This window comes from Bombina bombina, chromosome 5 (assembly GCF_027579735.1).
Source record: "Bombina bombina isolate aBomBom1 chromosome 5, aBomBom1.pri, whole genome shotgun sequence".
Classification (NCBI taxonomy): Eukaryota; Metazoa; Chordata; class Amphibia; order Anura; family Bombinatoridae; genus Bombina; species Bombina bombina.
Genome location: NC_069503.1, coordinates 288,234,182 through 288,251,434, shown reverse-complemented (window position 1 = coordinate 288,251,434; position 17,253 = coordinate 288,234,182). Strand labels below are relative to the sequence as shown.

The window sequence follows — 17,253 nt, the reverse complement described above, 5'->3', positions numbered from 1 at the left end:
ATTTTTACTATTACTAAATCTCTAAATATCTCAACAGAAGCTGTCTTTAGAGATCTTGGAAAACAAGATCTGTAGAGATCTTGCAACTTTCTAATTTACTCGTATTATCAATTTTTCTTTGTTCTCTTGGTATCTTTATTTAATTGTAAGCTTAGGTGCGGCCCATTTTTGGTTCAGCACCTGGGTAGCGCTTGCTGATTGGTGGCTATATTTACACACCAGTCAGAAAGCGCTACCCAGGTCCTAAACCAAAAATGGGCCGGCTCCTATGCTTACATTCCTGCTTTTTAAAGATACCAAGAGAACAAAGAAATATTGATAATAGAAGTAAATTAGAAAGTTGCTTAAAAATCGCATGTTTACCTGAATAATGACAGTTTAATTTTGACTAGACTATTCCATTAAAACTATTGTAACAAAACACACAACAAACCTGATTAATTTGGTCATGTTCATCATTTATTGTCTTCAGCAGGATTTCTGTTAGTGTCTGAACATGATTTTGCTGCACAACCTGAATTAAAAAATAAAAATAAACATTACTTTTTATTAGGCATCTTATTCAGCAATTGCATAAAACATGTGCCCATATGCTGCACCTTGCCTAGCTAGTGAGTTATTTTAATATGGGATCTTTCACAACTGAATCACTGAAATTCTGTAAAGGGATATCGTAATAATTTCTTTGGTTCATCAAAAAAATTGATAATTTCAAAATACATTACTCTATTTTGTTTGAAAATCCCCTATTTCTGTCCTGAATAATACATGTTTTCTAGTCAAGCTTGCAGAGGCTTCTCTCTCTCTCTGTGACAGTTATCCTTATTGGTCGGTGACGATTAGTATGAAATACTGCTGTATCAAGTTGCTGTTTTTTTAAATTAGAAACAAGCTTTATTGAGCATTGTACATATACAATATAAAAATATTGATAGTTCATACAAACCCAGCAAAATTGTACAAACACAAAGTATTCAGTTACATTTCAGGTAAAATATTTAAGATGTTAACATTTTGCTCTGTCATATGCACAATATAATATTTTCGAGTACAATGATGCTTTAGGTTATGATATTCTTATGCTACAAAAAAAATTTGTACACAACATGCAAATATTTACATGAAACAGACAGAGCAAATTATATTAATACATTTATTTTTTAAAGGTAACAAAATAATTCAAGACTTTCAAAGGTGTTATTCATATATTATGGTTATATGAAATGGATGAAAGTCAGTACATCCTGAAAATTATACCATCAGCCATCATATGATACCAATTATCCAAATACATTAAAGATAAGTTAATAACACAAAATTAACTATATTTTCCTGAAATATTAAGTATATACCGGTTTGTTTCAATGTAAATGCATGTAGCTCCTTATGATGTGATTCTAGTATATCTTTAATCTTCTGTTCCTGAAGATTAAGCATCTCCTCTTTAAGGCTGCAAATGTCTTCCTCTTTTTCTCTGTGAAAGTTTTTGGTAATTAATTCTAGTTGTGCTATGTGAATTTGTGTAAGACTAATGTGTTGTGCTTCCAACTGAAGTTTCGTATCAACCTGGGAATAAAACAGAAGTATTAGTAAATAATGATCATGCTTACATTCAATAGTATAAAGAAATATAAAAAAAATAATCTGTAAACCATAAAATTATTCATTGTGCATATAGATAATTACAAACAACAGCAAAATGACAAAGAGAGTGATAATTTGAAAAGTAATATATCAAGAGTCTAACATTATTTGACAAATAAGTCTCCTGAAAAAAAGTATACCTGTCAAAAAAACAAAACAAACAAAAAACTCAAAATGTACATGAGCTGTAAAGACTCCCTTGCTTGTTTGTAAGGCTAGTGCCACTCAGGGTACAGACCATTTTAGCTCCCTATGCCTTAACAGAGATAAATATCCTGCAGCATACCAGTCTGATCCAGCTGAAAGATACCCCAGCCCCAAAATACCAGGCAATTCTCCTCTTAACAAGAGAAAGCAACCAACCCCTGACATACATTTTGGGAAAAGTTTATCGAAGGGTGAAGGGGGAAACCAGACATGGACTCCCTGCTCAGTATGCCTAAAGAAACATGGCTGCAACTCACTGACAAGGCCCAGAGAAGGCTGACATTTTTATGTAGGGTTGCCATGTTCCTCGTTCGGAAGATTACCTGGAATTTTAGGGCTGGACCAGCCTTTTTAGGCAGAATCTAACTTATATACTTAAGGAAAGTTCTCCTCTGTTAACAACACAACAGGGCTAAAATAAGCCACTGAGCCTTTGTGTGATGCTGGTTGAGAGCTTCTCTCACTGTATATATTTGTATTATGACCATGGGGAAAATCTCCCTAAAAGTGATGGGGGAAACCAGACGTGAACTCCCTGCCCAATATGACTAGAGACATATGGCTGCACCTCACTCACAAAGCCCACAGAAGGCAAAAACGATTGTCTGGGACAGCCATGTTACTTGTATGGAGGAGGATTGTCTGGTATTCTGGGGCTGGACCATCCTTTTTAGACTGGATTAGACATATACTTCAGGAAAGTTCTCCTCTGTGAAAGGCACAAATGGGCTAAAAGCGGCTGCTCCCAGGTGGTGACCCCACAAAAACAAGCTACTGAGCTGTTCTATGTCCCTGGTTGTGCACTTCTCTCTACGTATATAAAAACATAATTTATGTAAGAACTTACCTGATAAATTCATTTCTTTCATATTAGCAAGAGTCCATGAGCTAGTGACGTATGGGATATACATTCCTACCAGGAGGGGCAAAGTTTCCCAAACCTTAAAATGCCTATAAATACACCCCTCACCACACCCACAAATCAGTTTAACGAATAGCCAAGAAGTGGGGTGATAAGAAAAAAGTGCGAAAGCATATAAAATAAGGAATTGGAATAATTGTGCTTTATACAAAAAAAATCATAACCACCACAAAAAGGGTGGGCCTCATGGACTCTTGCTAATATGAAAGAAATGAATTTATCAGGTAAGATCTTACATAAATTATGTTTTCTTTCATGTAATTAGCAAGAGTCCATGAGCTAGTGACGTATGGGATAATGACTACCCAAGATGTGGATCTTTCCACGCAAGAGTCACTAGAGGGGGAGGGATAAAATAAAGACAGCCAATTCCTGCTGAAAATAATCCACACCCAAAATAAAGTTTAATGAAAACATAAGCAGAAGATTCAAACTGAAACCGCTGCCTGAAGTACTTTTCTACCAAAAACTGCTTCAGAAGAAGAAAACACATCAAAATGGTAGAATTTAGTAAAAGTATGCAAAGAGGACCAAGTTGCTGCTTTGCAAATCTGATCAACCGAAGCTTCATTCCTAAATGCCCAGGAAGTAGAAACTGACCTAGTAGAATGAGCTGTAATCCTTTGAGGCGGAGTTTTACCCGACTCGACATAGGCATGATGAATTAAAGATTTCAACCAAGATGCCAAAGAAATGGCAGAAGCTTTCTGGCTTTTTCTAGAACCAGAAAAGATGAAAAATAGACTAGAAGTCTTTCGGAAAGACTTAGTAGCTTCAACATAATATTACAAAGCTCTAACAACATCCAAAGAATGCAATGATTTCTCCTTAGAATTCTTAGGATTAGGACATAATGAAGGAACCACAATTTCTCTACTAATGTTGTTAGAATACACAACCTTTAGGAAAAAATTCAAAAGAAGTTCGCAACACCGCCTTATCCTGATGAAATTTCAGAAAAGGAGACTCACAAGAAAGAGCAGATAATTCAGAGACTCTTCTGGCAGAAGAGATGGCCAAAAGAAACAAAACTTTCCAAGAAAGAAGTTTAATGTCCAAATGAATGCATGGGTTCAAAAGGAGGAGCTAGAAGAGCCCCCAGAACCAAATTCAAACTCCAAGGAGGAGAAATTGACTGAATGACAGGTTTTATACGAACCAAGTCTTGTACAAAACAATGAATATCAGGAAGATTAGCAATCTTTCTGTGAAAAAAAACAGAAATGGCAGAGATTTGTCCTTTCAAGGAACTTGCGGAAAAACCTTTATCTAAACCATCCTGAAGAAACTGTAAAAAAATTCTCGGAATTCTAAAAGAATGCCAGGAAAAATGATGAGAAGACACTAAGAAATATAAGTCTTCCAGACTCTATAATATATCTCTCTAGATACAGATTTACGAGCCTGTAACATAGTATTAATCACAGAGTCAGAGAAACCTCTTTGACCAAGAATCAAGCGTTCAATCTCCATACCCTTAAATTTAAAGATTTGAGATCCTGATGGAAAAAAGGACCTTGCGACAGAAGGTCTGGTCTTAACGGAAGAGCCCACGGTTGGCAAGAGGCCATCCGAAAAAGAATCCGTCCATGCTGGAGCTACCAGCAGAACAAACGAGCATTCCTTCAGAATCTTGGAGATTACTCTTGGAAGAAGAAACTAGAGGCGGAGAGATATAGGGCAGGATGATACTTCCAAGGAAGTGATAATGCATTCACTGCCTCCGCCTGAGGATCCCGGGGTCTGAACAGACACCTGGGAAGTTTCTTGTTTAGATGAGAAACCATCAGATCTATTTCTGGAAGTTCCCACATTTGAACAATCTGAATAAATACCTCTGGATGAAGAGACCATTCGCCCGGATACAACGTTTGACGACTGAGATAATCCGCTTCCTAATTGTCTATACCTGGGAAATGAACCGCAGGAATTAGACAGGAGCTGGATTTCGCCCAAACCAGAATTCAAGATACTTCTTTCATAGCCAGAGGACTGTGAGTCCCTCCTTGATGATTGATGTATGCCACAGTTGTGACATTGTCTGTCTGAAAACAAATGAACGACTCTCTCTTCAGAAGAGGCCAAGACTGAAGAGCTCTGGAAATTGCACGGAGTTCCAAAATATTGATCGGTAATCTCACCTCCTGAGATTCCCAAACCCCTTGTGCCGTCAGAGACCCCCGCACAGCTCCCCAACCTGTAAGACTTGCATCTGTTGAAATTACAGTCCAGGTCGGAAGAACAAAAGAAGCCCCCTGAACTAAACGATGGTGAACTGTCCACCACGTCAGAGAGTGTCGTACAATCGGTTTTAAAGATATTAATTGAGATATCTTTGTGTAATCCCTGCACCATTGGTTCAGCATACAGAGCTGAAGAGGTCGCATGTGAAAATGAGCAAAGGAGATCGCGTCCGATGCAGCAGTCATAAGACCTAAAATTTCCATGCATAAGGCTACCAAAGGGAATGATTGTGACTGAAGGTTTTGACAAGCTGATATCAATGTTAGACTTCTCTTGTCTGACAAAGACAGAGTCATAGACACTGAATCTACCTGGAAACCTAAAAAGGTTACCCTTGTCTGAGGAATCAATGAACTTTTTGGTAAATTGATCCTCCAACCATGATCTTGAAGAAACAACACAAGTCGATTCGTATGAGATTCTGTTAAATGTGAAGACTGAGCAAGTACCAAGATATCGTCCAAATAAGGAAATACCAATACCCTGTTCTCTGAATACAGACAGAAGGGCACCGAGAACCTTTGTAAAAATTCTTGGAGCTGATGCTAAGTCAAACGGTAGAGCCACAAAACTGGTAATGCTTGTCTAAAAAAGAGAATCTCAGAAACGAAAAGTGATCTGGATGAATCGGAATATGCAGATATGCATCCTGTAAATCTATTGTAGACATATAATGCCCTTGCTGAACAAAAGGCAGGATAGTCCTTACAGCTACCATCTTGAATGTTGGTATCCTTACATAACGATTCAATATTGATAGATCCGGAACTGGTCTGAAGGAATTGACCTTCTTTGCTACAATGAAGAGATAGAATAAAATCCCAGCCCCTGTTCCAGAACTGGAACTGGCATAATTACTCCAGCCAACTCTAGATCTGAAACACATTTCAGAAATGCTTGAGCCTTTGCTGGGTTTACTGGGACACAGGAAAGAAACAAATCTCTTTGCAGGAGGCCTTAACTTGAAGCCAATTCTGTACCCTTCTGAAACAATGTTCTGAAACCAGAGATTGTGAACGGAATTGATCCAAATTTCTTTGAAAAGAACGTAAACTGCCCCATACCAGCTGAGCTGGAATGAGGGCCGCACCTTCATGGGGACTTAGGAGCTGGCTTTGGGTTTCTATAAGGCTTGGATATATTTCAAAGTGAAGAAGGTTTCCAAACTGATACCGCTCCTGAGGATGAAGGATCAGGCTTTTGTTCCTTGTTGTGATGAAAGGAACGAAAACAATTATTAGACCTAAATTTACCTCAGATTTTTTACCCTGTGGTAAAAAAGTTCCCTTCATTCCAGTAACAGTTGAGATAAAAGAATCCAACTGAGAACCAAATAATTTATTACCCTGGAAAGAAAGGGATAGCAAAGTTGACTTAGAAGACATATCAGCATTCCAAGTTTTAAGCCATAAAGCTCTTCTAGCTAAAATAGTTAGAGACATATACCTGACATCAATTCTAATGATATCAAAGATGGCATCACAAATAAAATAATTATCATGTTATAGAATAATAATGCTATGAGAATTATGATCTGTTACTTGTTGCGCTAAAGCTTCTAACCAAAAAGTTGAAGCTGCAGCAACATCCGCTAAAAATATAGCAGGAGTAGAGACAGCCCCATTAACCTTAGGGATTTTGTCCCAAACTCTAATCTGTCAGATGGCACAGGATATAATTGCTTAAAACGTTTTAAAAGGAGTAAATGAATTACCCAAATTATTCCATTCCCTGGAAATTACTTCAGAAATAGCATCAGGGACAGGAAACACTTCTGGAATAACTACAGGAGATTTAAAAACCTTATTTAAACGTTTAGTTTTAGTATCAAGAGGACCAGAATCCTCTATTTCTAATGCAATTAATACTTCTTTAAATAAAGAACGAATAAATTCCATCTTGAACAAATACAAAGATTTATCAGCATCAACCTCTGAGACAGAAACCTCTGAACCAGAAGAACCATTATCAGTATCAGAATGATGATGTTCATTTAAAAATTCATCTGAAAAAAGAGAAGTTTTAAAAGACTTTTATGTATACTAGAAGGAGAAATAACAGACATAGCCTTCTTAATGGATTTAGAAACAAAATCTCTTATGTTATCAGGAACACTCTGAGTATTAGATGTTGACGGAACAGCAACAGGTAATGTAACAGTACTAAAGGAAATTTTATCTGCATTAACAAGTTTGTCATAACATTTAATACAAACAACAGCTGAAGGAACAGATACCAAAAGTGATACACTTAGCTTTGGTAGCTCCAGCACCGGGCAGCGATTTTCCTGAAGTATCTTCTGACTCAGTTGCAACGTGGAACATCTTGCGATATGTAATAGAAAAAACAACATATAAAGCAAAATTGATCAAATTCCTTAAATGACAGTTTCAGGAATGGGAAAAAAATGCCAGTGAACAAGCTTCTAGCAACCAGAAGCAATAAATAATGAGACTTAAATAATGTGGAGACAAAAGTGACGCCCATATTTTTTTAGAGCCAAATAAGACGCCCACATTATTTGGCGCCTAAATGCTTTTGGCGCCAAAAATGACGCCACATCCGGAACGCCGACACTTTTGACGCAAAAAAACATCAAAAATGACGCAACTTCCGGCGACACGTATGACGCCGGAAATAGAAAAAAAATTTTGCGCCAAAAAAGTCCGCGCCAGGAATGACGCAATAAAATGAAGCATTTTCAGCCCCCGCGAGCCAAACAGCCCACAGGGAAAAAGTCAAATTTTTTAAGGTAAGAAAAAATGATTGATTCAAATGCATTATCCCAAATATGAAACTGACTGTCTGAAAATAAGGAATGTTGAACATCCTGAGTCAAGGCAAATAAATGTTTGAATACATATATTTAGAACTTTATAAAAAAGTGCCCAACCATAGCTTAGAGTGTCACAGAAAATAAGACTTACTTACCCCAGGACACTCATCTACATGTTTGTAGAAAGCCAAACCAGTACTGAAACGAAAATCAGCAGAGGTAATGGTATATATATAAGAGTATATCGTCGATCTGAAAAGGGAGGTAAGAGATGAATCTCTACGACCGATAACAGAGAACCTATGAAATAGACCCCGTAGAAGGAGATCATTGCATTCAAATAGGCAATACTCTCCTCACATCCCTCTGACATTCACTGCACGCTGAGAGGAAAACCGGGCTCCAACCTGCTGCGGAGCGCATATCAACGTAGAATCTAGCACAAACTTACTTCACCACCTCCATAGGAGGCAAAGTTTGTAAAACTGATTTGTGGGTGTGGTGAGGGGTGTATTTATAGGCATTTCAAGGTTTGGGAAACTTTGCCCCTCCTGGTAGGAATGTATATCCCATACGTCACTAGCTCATGGACTCTTGCTAATTACATGAAAGAAAAGTATATCTGTGTAATGTATACTGTCAAGCAGTAAAACAAATGTTAAACAACTGCAAAAGCAAAAGAATGTGCTGTACAGGGAAATTAACTAGCAACTCAATTGAGCATTAGACTACAAGGAAGCTTGCACACTGAGCCTGCACCTCTTTTTAGCATTGGGTACCTTGGAATCTAAAGGGTTTTACTGCTGTTGGAAAATATATTTCACTATTAACTCGATGGCAACACAGTCTTTTGCACATATTTCACTGGGTAGATAATTTAAAGGGACAGTAAACCTAAAAAATAATGTTATATAATTCTGCACATAATGCAGAATTATATAACATTATATTAGTGTTATCATTATAAAACCTTAGATTTCCTTTGAATTTTTTTCAAATATGTCAGTTTTTCAGACCCGCTCTCTGTGCTCTTCTGAGCGGGTCTGTTTTTATTACACAGCGCATCGGGCCAGCTGTATAGTCACAGCACGGCCCGACCGCGCCATAACACTAGGTGCAGCTCGCTCCTGCTGTCAGACAGAGTAGGAGCGAGCTGCACTTAGTGTCATGGCGCGGTTGGGCCGGGCTGTGACTATACAGCTGGCCCGATGCGCTGTGTAATAAAAACAGACCCGCTCAGAAGAGCACAGAGAGCGGGTCTGAAAAACTGACATATTTGAAAAAAATTCAAAGGAAATCTAAGGTTTTATAACGATAACACTAATATAATGTTATATAATTCTGCACTATGTGCAGAATTATATGCAGAATTATATAACATTATATTTTAGGTTTAATGACACTTTAAGGTTTGAAATCAGACAAAGGAACACAAAGTTCCACTTCTGGCAAACCCACATGCTAATACATTAAACTCATATAGATGCCTGGATGATCTATTTTCCTAAAGTGATTAACTTTAACCTCCAAAAAATGGCTTGGTTTTCTCATTCCTACCAATTCCCTTTGATACCTAAAAGGTCCTCCCCGTGGTGTGACAAATAAACTTGTCAAAATTTACTCATAGAACACATTTTCTTTTTGTAGAATAACTGGATAGGATAATTCATTCCTTCTAAACTACATTAAACAAAAAGGCAGAATACAGTTTTTTTCTGAATACAGGTAAATTAATCAGTATTAGGTATTTAAATTATGCCACACACAAAGAGATAATTAAATCATGACGCTTGTCTAGATCTCATGCAATACGTTTGAATATCACTGACTACATAGACCTTAAAAACACTTAATAAGGATTTTGTATGTCTATATATATATATATATATATATATATATATATATATATATATATATATATATATATATATGTGTGCATGCAATTCCTAGAAACTTTATCAGTACATATTTTTGAGCAGTCAGTAGTTATCTGCAAGTCTTCCAACCACAACGGGTGGCTTTACCTAAGAGTGCAGGTACCCTCTCAAGATGTAGACAGTTATTTGTAGACTCTGTTCTACACTGTCACACACATTACCTTTGATCATTTTTAAGTAAAAGATATTGACACTTTAAAAAATAAACTTAACATGAAACTTAGTATCATAAATATTGAAGACCTACCTGCTTCTCATAAAGAGTAGTAAGTTTACTTTGAAGATCTGTGTTTTCATTTTGTGCTTTTAACAAACACACAGATTCATTTTCTAATTTCATGGTTAACTCATTCAATCTCTGTAAAAGGAACTCTCTGTCTTCCCTTGTATTTTGTATTCCTTGTTCCAAACCACAGCTGTGCATTGTTTTATTTGGAGATAACTCTTCTGCTCTATAATTCAAATCTTCTTTTGCTGTAGACATGGACCACTCTGGTGTTTTATCATTTGATATTAAAAGTTCATTATTTACAGAGTATTCTTGGCCATCTTGTACACTTGACATCCGCTTCACATTTGTTACTCCTGCCAGTTTTTGGCGACCAGACAAAGCATCATCTCTTTCTTGGCATAAGCATTTCACTTCTTCTTTTAACTGAATAATTTCAGTTTGCTTCAACTGCAACTGTACAGAGAGATCAGACAATTTAAAAGCTAATTCTTCTTTATCACGTTGAGCAATCTCTAATTTTTCCATAAGTTCTGTTGTATCTTTCTCAACTACATCTACTCCTTCAAATGTGTCTGCTTTAACAAGTTTAGCTATACTGGAGGCGTCAGACTTGGAGTCCTTCAGTGAAACCTTTTCTTCTGCAGAATTGTTTTTTAATATTGCAAGCTCTTCTTGAAGAACATGGAGTTTCACTTTGTATTTTTCTTCTTGTTTGTTTATATTATCTTCTAATTGCTCTTTTAGCTTTAAAAGGCATGCATTTTCCTCTTGTAATTCCTGGTAGTTGACTTCAAAATTCTTTTCTGCAAAGGAAAATGTATTCTTCTGTCTTTCTATTTCTTCTTTTAACTGAAGTTCTAGATTTCGAAGCTGCATATTTTCCATGGTCAGTTTTTCAACTTCTTTATTTAACTCTGGATTCTCAGATTTAGCCTCTTTTTTTAGCATGATGTGCAAAGAATTGTTTTCATCTTTAAGAAGTCTGTTGTCTGTTTCTAAAGCACTAACCCTTTGATTAAGAGTCTCTTTATCTTTTACTTCATTTTCAAGCAATTCAATTCTGAGTTGCAGCGTTTGGGCTTCTTGTTCTATGGTTCCCTTTTCCTTTTCATCTTTTCTAAGAGAGTCTACTTCCTTTTGAAGCTCATTAATTTTGATAATCATTTCTTCAGATTTGGAGTCATTCATGGACTGCAATAAGTCTTTAAGCTTTGAAATTTCCAGCATTAAATGATTCTGTTTGGTTATTAAGTCATCTTTCTCAGACTGCATAGCATTAATTGTTTGACTCATGTCATTCTTTACTCTTTCGATCTGTGTTTTATATTGCACATCTAGATTATCTTTTAGATTTTCAATGTTTGTTCTGTGCTCTAGAGTTAAGTCATCTCTAAGCTTTGAGAGTTCCTCTTCTTGACTGAACAAAAAGTGTGTTCTAAGTTTTTCTAACTCTGCTTCTAGAGACTCAGCCATTCGGTCCAAAACAGCATCTTTTTCTCTTTCTAACATATCAAGTTTAATTTTATAATTTGTGACTTCAGAGTCATGTTTTGATTCTAATTCTTTGGTAAATTCAGCTGCTAACGATAACTGACTTTTGAGTTCTTCAATTGTAACATGCAAGCTACTTGTTTCACTGAGTTTGGTTTCTTTTTCTGCTATACTCTGCTTAGCTTTTTGAATCTGTTCTCTTGCAAAGCCCAGATCCTGAAGCAATTCCTCAATCTGATGTTGTAGACGTGATTTTTCAGATGAAGCGATCTCAAGTTGTTGAGAAAACTCTTTCTCTGTCTTGTTTCTCTGCTCGTTAGAATCTTGCAGCTTAATATTTAATTCATTAATTGCAGAATGAAGTACATCAATTTGCTCATTGGTTATACTATTTATTGTCTGAATAGAGATGCTTTCCACTTCTGCTTTGTGCTGTAAAATAAGCTTTTCAATCTCTAATGTATGCTGCCTGATTAACTCTTGCTTCATCTGTACAATCTGCTGTCCATACATCTCATCTAATTCTGCCTGAAGCTGTTGCAATTTGTTTTGGGTTTCTAATTCCATTCTTTGAACAAGGTCAGCTTCAGACTGAGTACCTTTGTAATGCTTTTTCTGAAAGTCTTCTACAATGCCCATTAACTGTTTTATTTCTTCAGAAGACATTCTCTCTTTTTGTTTAGAATTACTCAGCTCATCCGCAAGGCCATTTATTTCACTGTTCTTTAGTGTTAACTGTTCTCTCAAATCCTCTATTAATTTTTCAGCTACACCATTTTTTTCCTTTAGCCGAAATGAAATGCTTTCTTCATTATTTAGTGCTGTTTTCAAGTCATCAATAGTTACATCTTTTTCGTGTAATTTTCCTTCATAAGTAACTTCAAATTTGCTCTGATACACCTGTAGAAAAGCATACTGAATCAAAAATTAGCAACAAAAATTTGACAGGCGATACAAGGAATTTTCTGAAAAAAAACAGAATTTATGTTTACCTGATAAATTACTTTCTCCAACGGTGTGTCCGGTCCACGGCGTCATCCTTACTTGTGGGATATTCTCTTCCCCAACAGGAAATGGCAAAGAGCCCAGCAAAGCTGGTCACATGATCCCTCCTAGGCTCCGCCTACCCCAGTCATTCGACCGACGTTAAGGAGGAATATTTGCATAGGAGAAACCATATGGTACCGTGGTGACTGTAGTTAAAGAAAATAAATTATCAGACCTGATTAAAAAAACCAGGGCGGGCCGTGGGCCGGACACACCGTTGGAGAAAGTAATTTATCAGGTAAACATAAATTCTGTTTTCTCCAACATAGGTGTGTCCGGTCCACGGCGTCATCCTTACTTGTGGGAACCAATACCAAAGCTTGAGGACACGGATGAAGGGAGGGAGCAAATCAGGTCACCTAAATGGAAGGCACCACGGCTTGCAAAACCTTTCTCCCAAAAATAGCCTCAGAAGAAGCAAAAGTATCAAACTTGTAAAATTTGGTAAAAGTGTGCAGTGAAGACCAAGTCGCTGCCCTACATATCTGATCAACAGAAGCCTCGTTCTTGAAGGCCCATGTGGAAGCCACAGCCCTAGTGGAATGAGCCGTGATTCTTTCGGGAGGCTGCCGTCCGGCAGTCTCGTAAGCCAATCTGATGATGCTTTTAATCCAAAAAGATAGAGAGGTAGAAGTTGCTTTTTGACCTCTCCTTTTACCGGAATAAACAACAAACAAGGAAGATGTTTGTCTAAAATCCTTTGTAGCATCTAAATAGAATTTTAGAGCGCGAACAACATCCAAATTGTGCAACAAACGTTCCTTCTTTGAAACTGGTTTCGGACACAGAGAAGGTACGATAATCTCCTGGTTAATGTTTTTGTTAGAAACAACTTTTGGAAGAAAACCAGGTTTAGTACGTAAAACCACCTTATCTGCATGGAACACCAGATAAGGAGGAGAACACTGCAGAGCAGATAACTCTGAAACTCTTCTAGCAGAAGAAATTGCAACTAAAAACAAAACTTTCCAAGATAATAACTTAATATCAACGGAATGTAAGGGTTCAAACGGAACCCCCTGAAGAACTGAAAGAACTAAGTTGAGACTCCAAGGAGGAGTCAAAGGCTTGTAAACAGGCTTAATTCTAACCAGAGCCTGAACAAAGGCTTGAACATCTGGCACAGCTGCCAGCTTTTTGTGAAGTAACACAGACAAGGCAGAAATCTGTCCCTTCAGGGAACTAGCAGATAATCCTTTTTCCAATCCTTCTTGAAGGAAGGATAGAATCTTAGGAATCTTAACCTTGTCCCAAGGGAATCCTTTAGATTCACACCAACAGATATATTTTTTCCAAATTTTGTGGTAAATCTTTCTAGTTACAGGCTTTCTGGCCTGAACAAGAGTATCGATAACAGAATCTGAGAACCCTCGCTTCGATAAGATCAAGCGTTCAATCTCCAAGCAGTCAGCTGGAGTGAAACCAGATTCGGATGTTCGAACGGACCCTGAACAAGAAGGTCTCGTCTCAAAGGTAGCTTCCAAGGTGGAGCCGATGACATATTCACCAGATCTGCATACCAAGTCCTGCGTGGCCACGCAGGAGCTATCAAGATCACCGACGCCCTCTCCTGATGGATCCTGGCTACCAGCCTGGGGATGAGAGGAAACGGCGGGAACACATAAGCTAGTTTGAAGGTCCAAGGTGCTACTAGTGCATCCACTAGAGCCGCCTTGGGATCCCTGGATCTGGACCCGTAGCAAGGAACTTTGAAGTTCTGACGAGAGGCCATCAGATCCATGTCTGGAATGCCCCACAGCTGAGTGACTTGGGCAAAGATTTCCGGATGGAGTTCCCACTCCCCCGGATGCAATGTCTGACGACTCAGAAAATCCGCTTCCCAATTTTCCACTCCTGGGATGTGGATAGCAGACAGGTGGCAGGAGTGAGACTCCGCCCATAGAATGATTTTGGTCACTTCTTCCATCGCTAGGGAACTCCTTGTTCCCCCCTGATGGTTGATGTACGCAACAGTTGTCATGTTGTCTGATTGAAACCGTATGAACTTGGCCCTCGCTAGCTGAGGCCAGGCCTTGAGAGCATTGAATATCGCTCTCAGTTCCAGAATATTTATCGGTAGAAGAGATTCTTCCCGAGACCAAAGACCCTGAGCTTTCAGGGATCCCCAGACCGCGCCCCAGCCCATCAGACTGGCGTCGGTCGTGACGATGACCCACTCCGGTCTGCGGAATGTCATCCCTTGTGACAGGTTGTCCAGGGACAGCCACCAACGGAGTGAGTCTCTGGTCCTCTGATTTACTTGTATCTTCGGAGACAAGTCTGTATAGTCCCCATTCCACTGACTGAGCATGCACAGTTGTAATGGTCTTAGATGAATGCGCGCAAAAGGGACTATGTCCATTGCCGCTACCATCAAGCCGATCACTTCCATGCACTGCGCTATGGAAGGAAGAGGAACGGAATGAAGTATCCGACAAGAGTCTAGAAGTTTTGTTTTTCTGGCCTCTGTCAGAAAAATCCTCATTTCTAAGGAGTCTATTATTGTTCCCAAGAAGGGAACCCTTGTTGACGGAGATAGAGAACTCTTTTCCACGTTCACTTTCCATCCGTGAGATCTGAGAAAGGCCAGGACAATGTCCGTGTGAGCCTTTGCTTGAGGAAGGGACGACGCTTGAATCAGAATGTCGTCCAAGTAAGGTACTACAGCAATGCCCCTTGGTCTTAGCACAGCTAGAAGGGACCCTAGTACCTTTGTGAAAATCCTTGGAGCAGTGGCTAATCCGAAAGGAAGCACCACGAACTGGTAATGCTTGTCCAGGAATGCGAACCTTAGGAACCGATGATGTTCCTTGTGGATAGGAATATGTAGATACGCATCCTTTAAATCCACCGTGGTCATGAATTGACCTTCCTGGATGGAAGGAAGAATAGTTCGAATGGTTTCCATCTTGAACGATGGAACCTTGAGAAACTTGTTTAAGATCTTGAGATCTAAGATTGGTCTGAACGTTCCCTCTTTTTTGGGAACTATGAACAGATTGGAGTAGAACCCCATCCCTTGTTCTCTTAATGGAACAGGATGAATCACTCCCATTTTTAACAGGTCTTCTACACAATGTAAGAATGCCTGTCTTTTTATGTGGTCTGAAGACAACTGAGACCTGTGGAACCTCCCCCTTGGGGGAAGCCCCCTGAATTCCAGAAGATAACCTTGGGAGACTATTTCTAGCGCCCAAGGATCCAGAACATCTCTTGCCCAAGCCTGAGCGAAGAGAGAGAGTCTGCCCCCCACCAGATCCGGTCCCGGATCGGGGGCCAACATTTCATGCTGTCTTGGTAGCAGTGGCAGGTTTCTTGGCCTGCTTTCCCTTGTTCCAGCCTTGCATTGGTCTCCAAGCTGGCTTGGCTTGAGAAGTATTACCCTCTTGCTTAGAGGACGTAGCACTTTGGGCTGGTCCATTTCTACGAAAGGGACGAAAATTAGGTTTATTTTTTGCCTTGAAAGGCCGATCCTGAGGAAGGGCGTGGCCCTTACCCCCAGTGATATCAGAGATAATCTCTTTCAAGTCAGGGCCAAACAGCGTTTTCCCCTTGAAAGGAATGTTAAGTAGCTTGTTCTTGGAAGACGCATCAGCTGACCAAGATTTCAACCAAAGCGCTCTGCGCGCCACAATAGCAAACCCAGAATTCTTAGCCGCTAACCTAGCCAATTGCAAAGTGGCGTCTAGGGTGAAAGAATTAGCCAATTTGAGAGCATTGATTCTGTCCATAATCTCCTCATAAGGAGGAGAATCACTATCGACCGCCTTTATCAGCTCATCGAACCAGAAACATGCGGCTGTAGCTACAGGGACAATGCATGAAATTGGTTGTAGAAGGTAACCCTGCTGAACAAACATCTTTTTAAGTAAACCTTCTAATTTTTTATCCATAGGATCTTTGAAAGCACAACTATCCTCTATGGGTATAGTGGTGCGTTTGTTTAAAGTGGAAACCGCTCCCTCGACCTTGGGGACTGTCTGCCATAAGTCCTTTCTGGGGTCGACCATAGGAAACAATTTTTTAAATATGGGGGGAGGGACGAAAGGAATACCGGGCCTTTCCCATTCTTTATTAACAATGTCCGCCACCCGCTTGGGTATAGGAAAAGCTTCTGGGAGCCCCGGGACCTCTAGGAACTTGTCCATTTTACATAGTTTCTCTGGAATGACCAACTTGTCACAATCATCCAGAGTGGATAATACCTCCTTAAGCAGAATGCGGAGATGTTCCAACTTAAATTTAAACGTAATCACATCAGGTTCAGCTTGTTGAGAAATGTTCCCTGAATCAGTAATTTCTCCCTCAGACAAAACCTCCCTGGCCCCATCAGACTGGGTTAGGGGCCCTTCAGAACCATTATTATCAGCGTCGTCATGCTCTTCAGTATCTAAAACAGAGCAGTCGCGCTTACGCTGATAAGTGTTCATTTTGGCTAAAATGTTTTTGACAGAATTATCCATTACAGCCGTTAATTGTTGCATAGTAAGGAGTATTGGCGCGCTAGATGTACTAGGGGCCTCCTGAGTGGGCAAGACTCGTGTAGACGAAGGAGGGAATGATGCAGTACCATGCTTACTCCCCTCACTTGAGGAATCATCTTGGGCATCATTGTCATTGTCACATAAATCACATTTATTTAAATGAATAGGAATTCTGGCTTCCCCACATTCAGAACACAGTCTATTTGGTAGTTCAGACATGTTAAACAGGCATAAACTTGATAACAAAGTACAAAAAACGTTTTAAAATA

General features: G+C 39.1%; 1 protein-coding gene across 1 annotated transcript in view; it reads right to left on the bottom strand.

Annotated features, from left to right (window-relative positions):
- Positions 1 to 17,253, bottom strand: part of AKAP9 (A-kinase anchoring protein 9) — an 894,005-nt gene that overhangs the window by 593,583 nt on the left and 283,169 nt on the right. Inside the window, exons 8-9 of the mRNA XM_053715709.1 lie at positions 9,978 to 12,353; positions 1,353 to 1,566 (exon numbers count right to left, since the gene is read on the bottom strand). Of these exons, the coding sequence (XP_053571684.1) occupies positions 1,353 to 1,566; positions 9,978 to 12,353 (2,590 nt within the window). The remainder of the gene's footprint in view (positions 1 to 1,352; positions 1,567 to 9,977; positions 12,354 to 17,253) is intronic.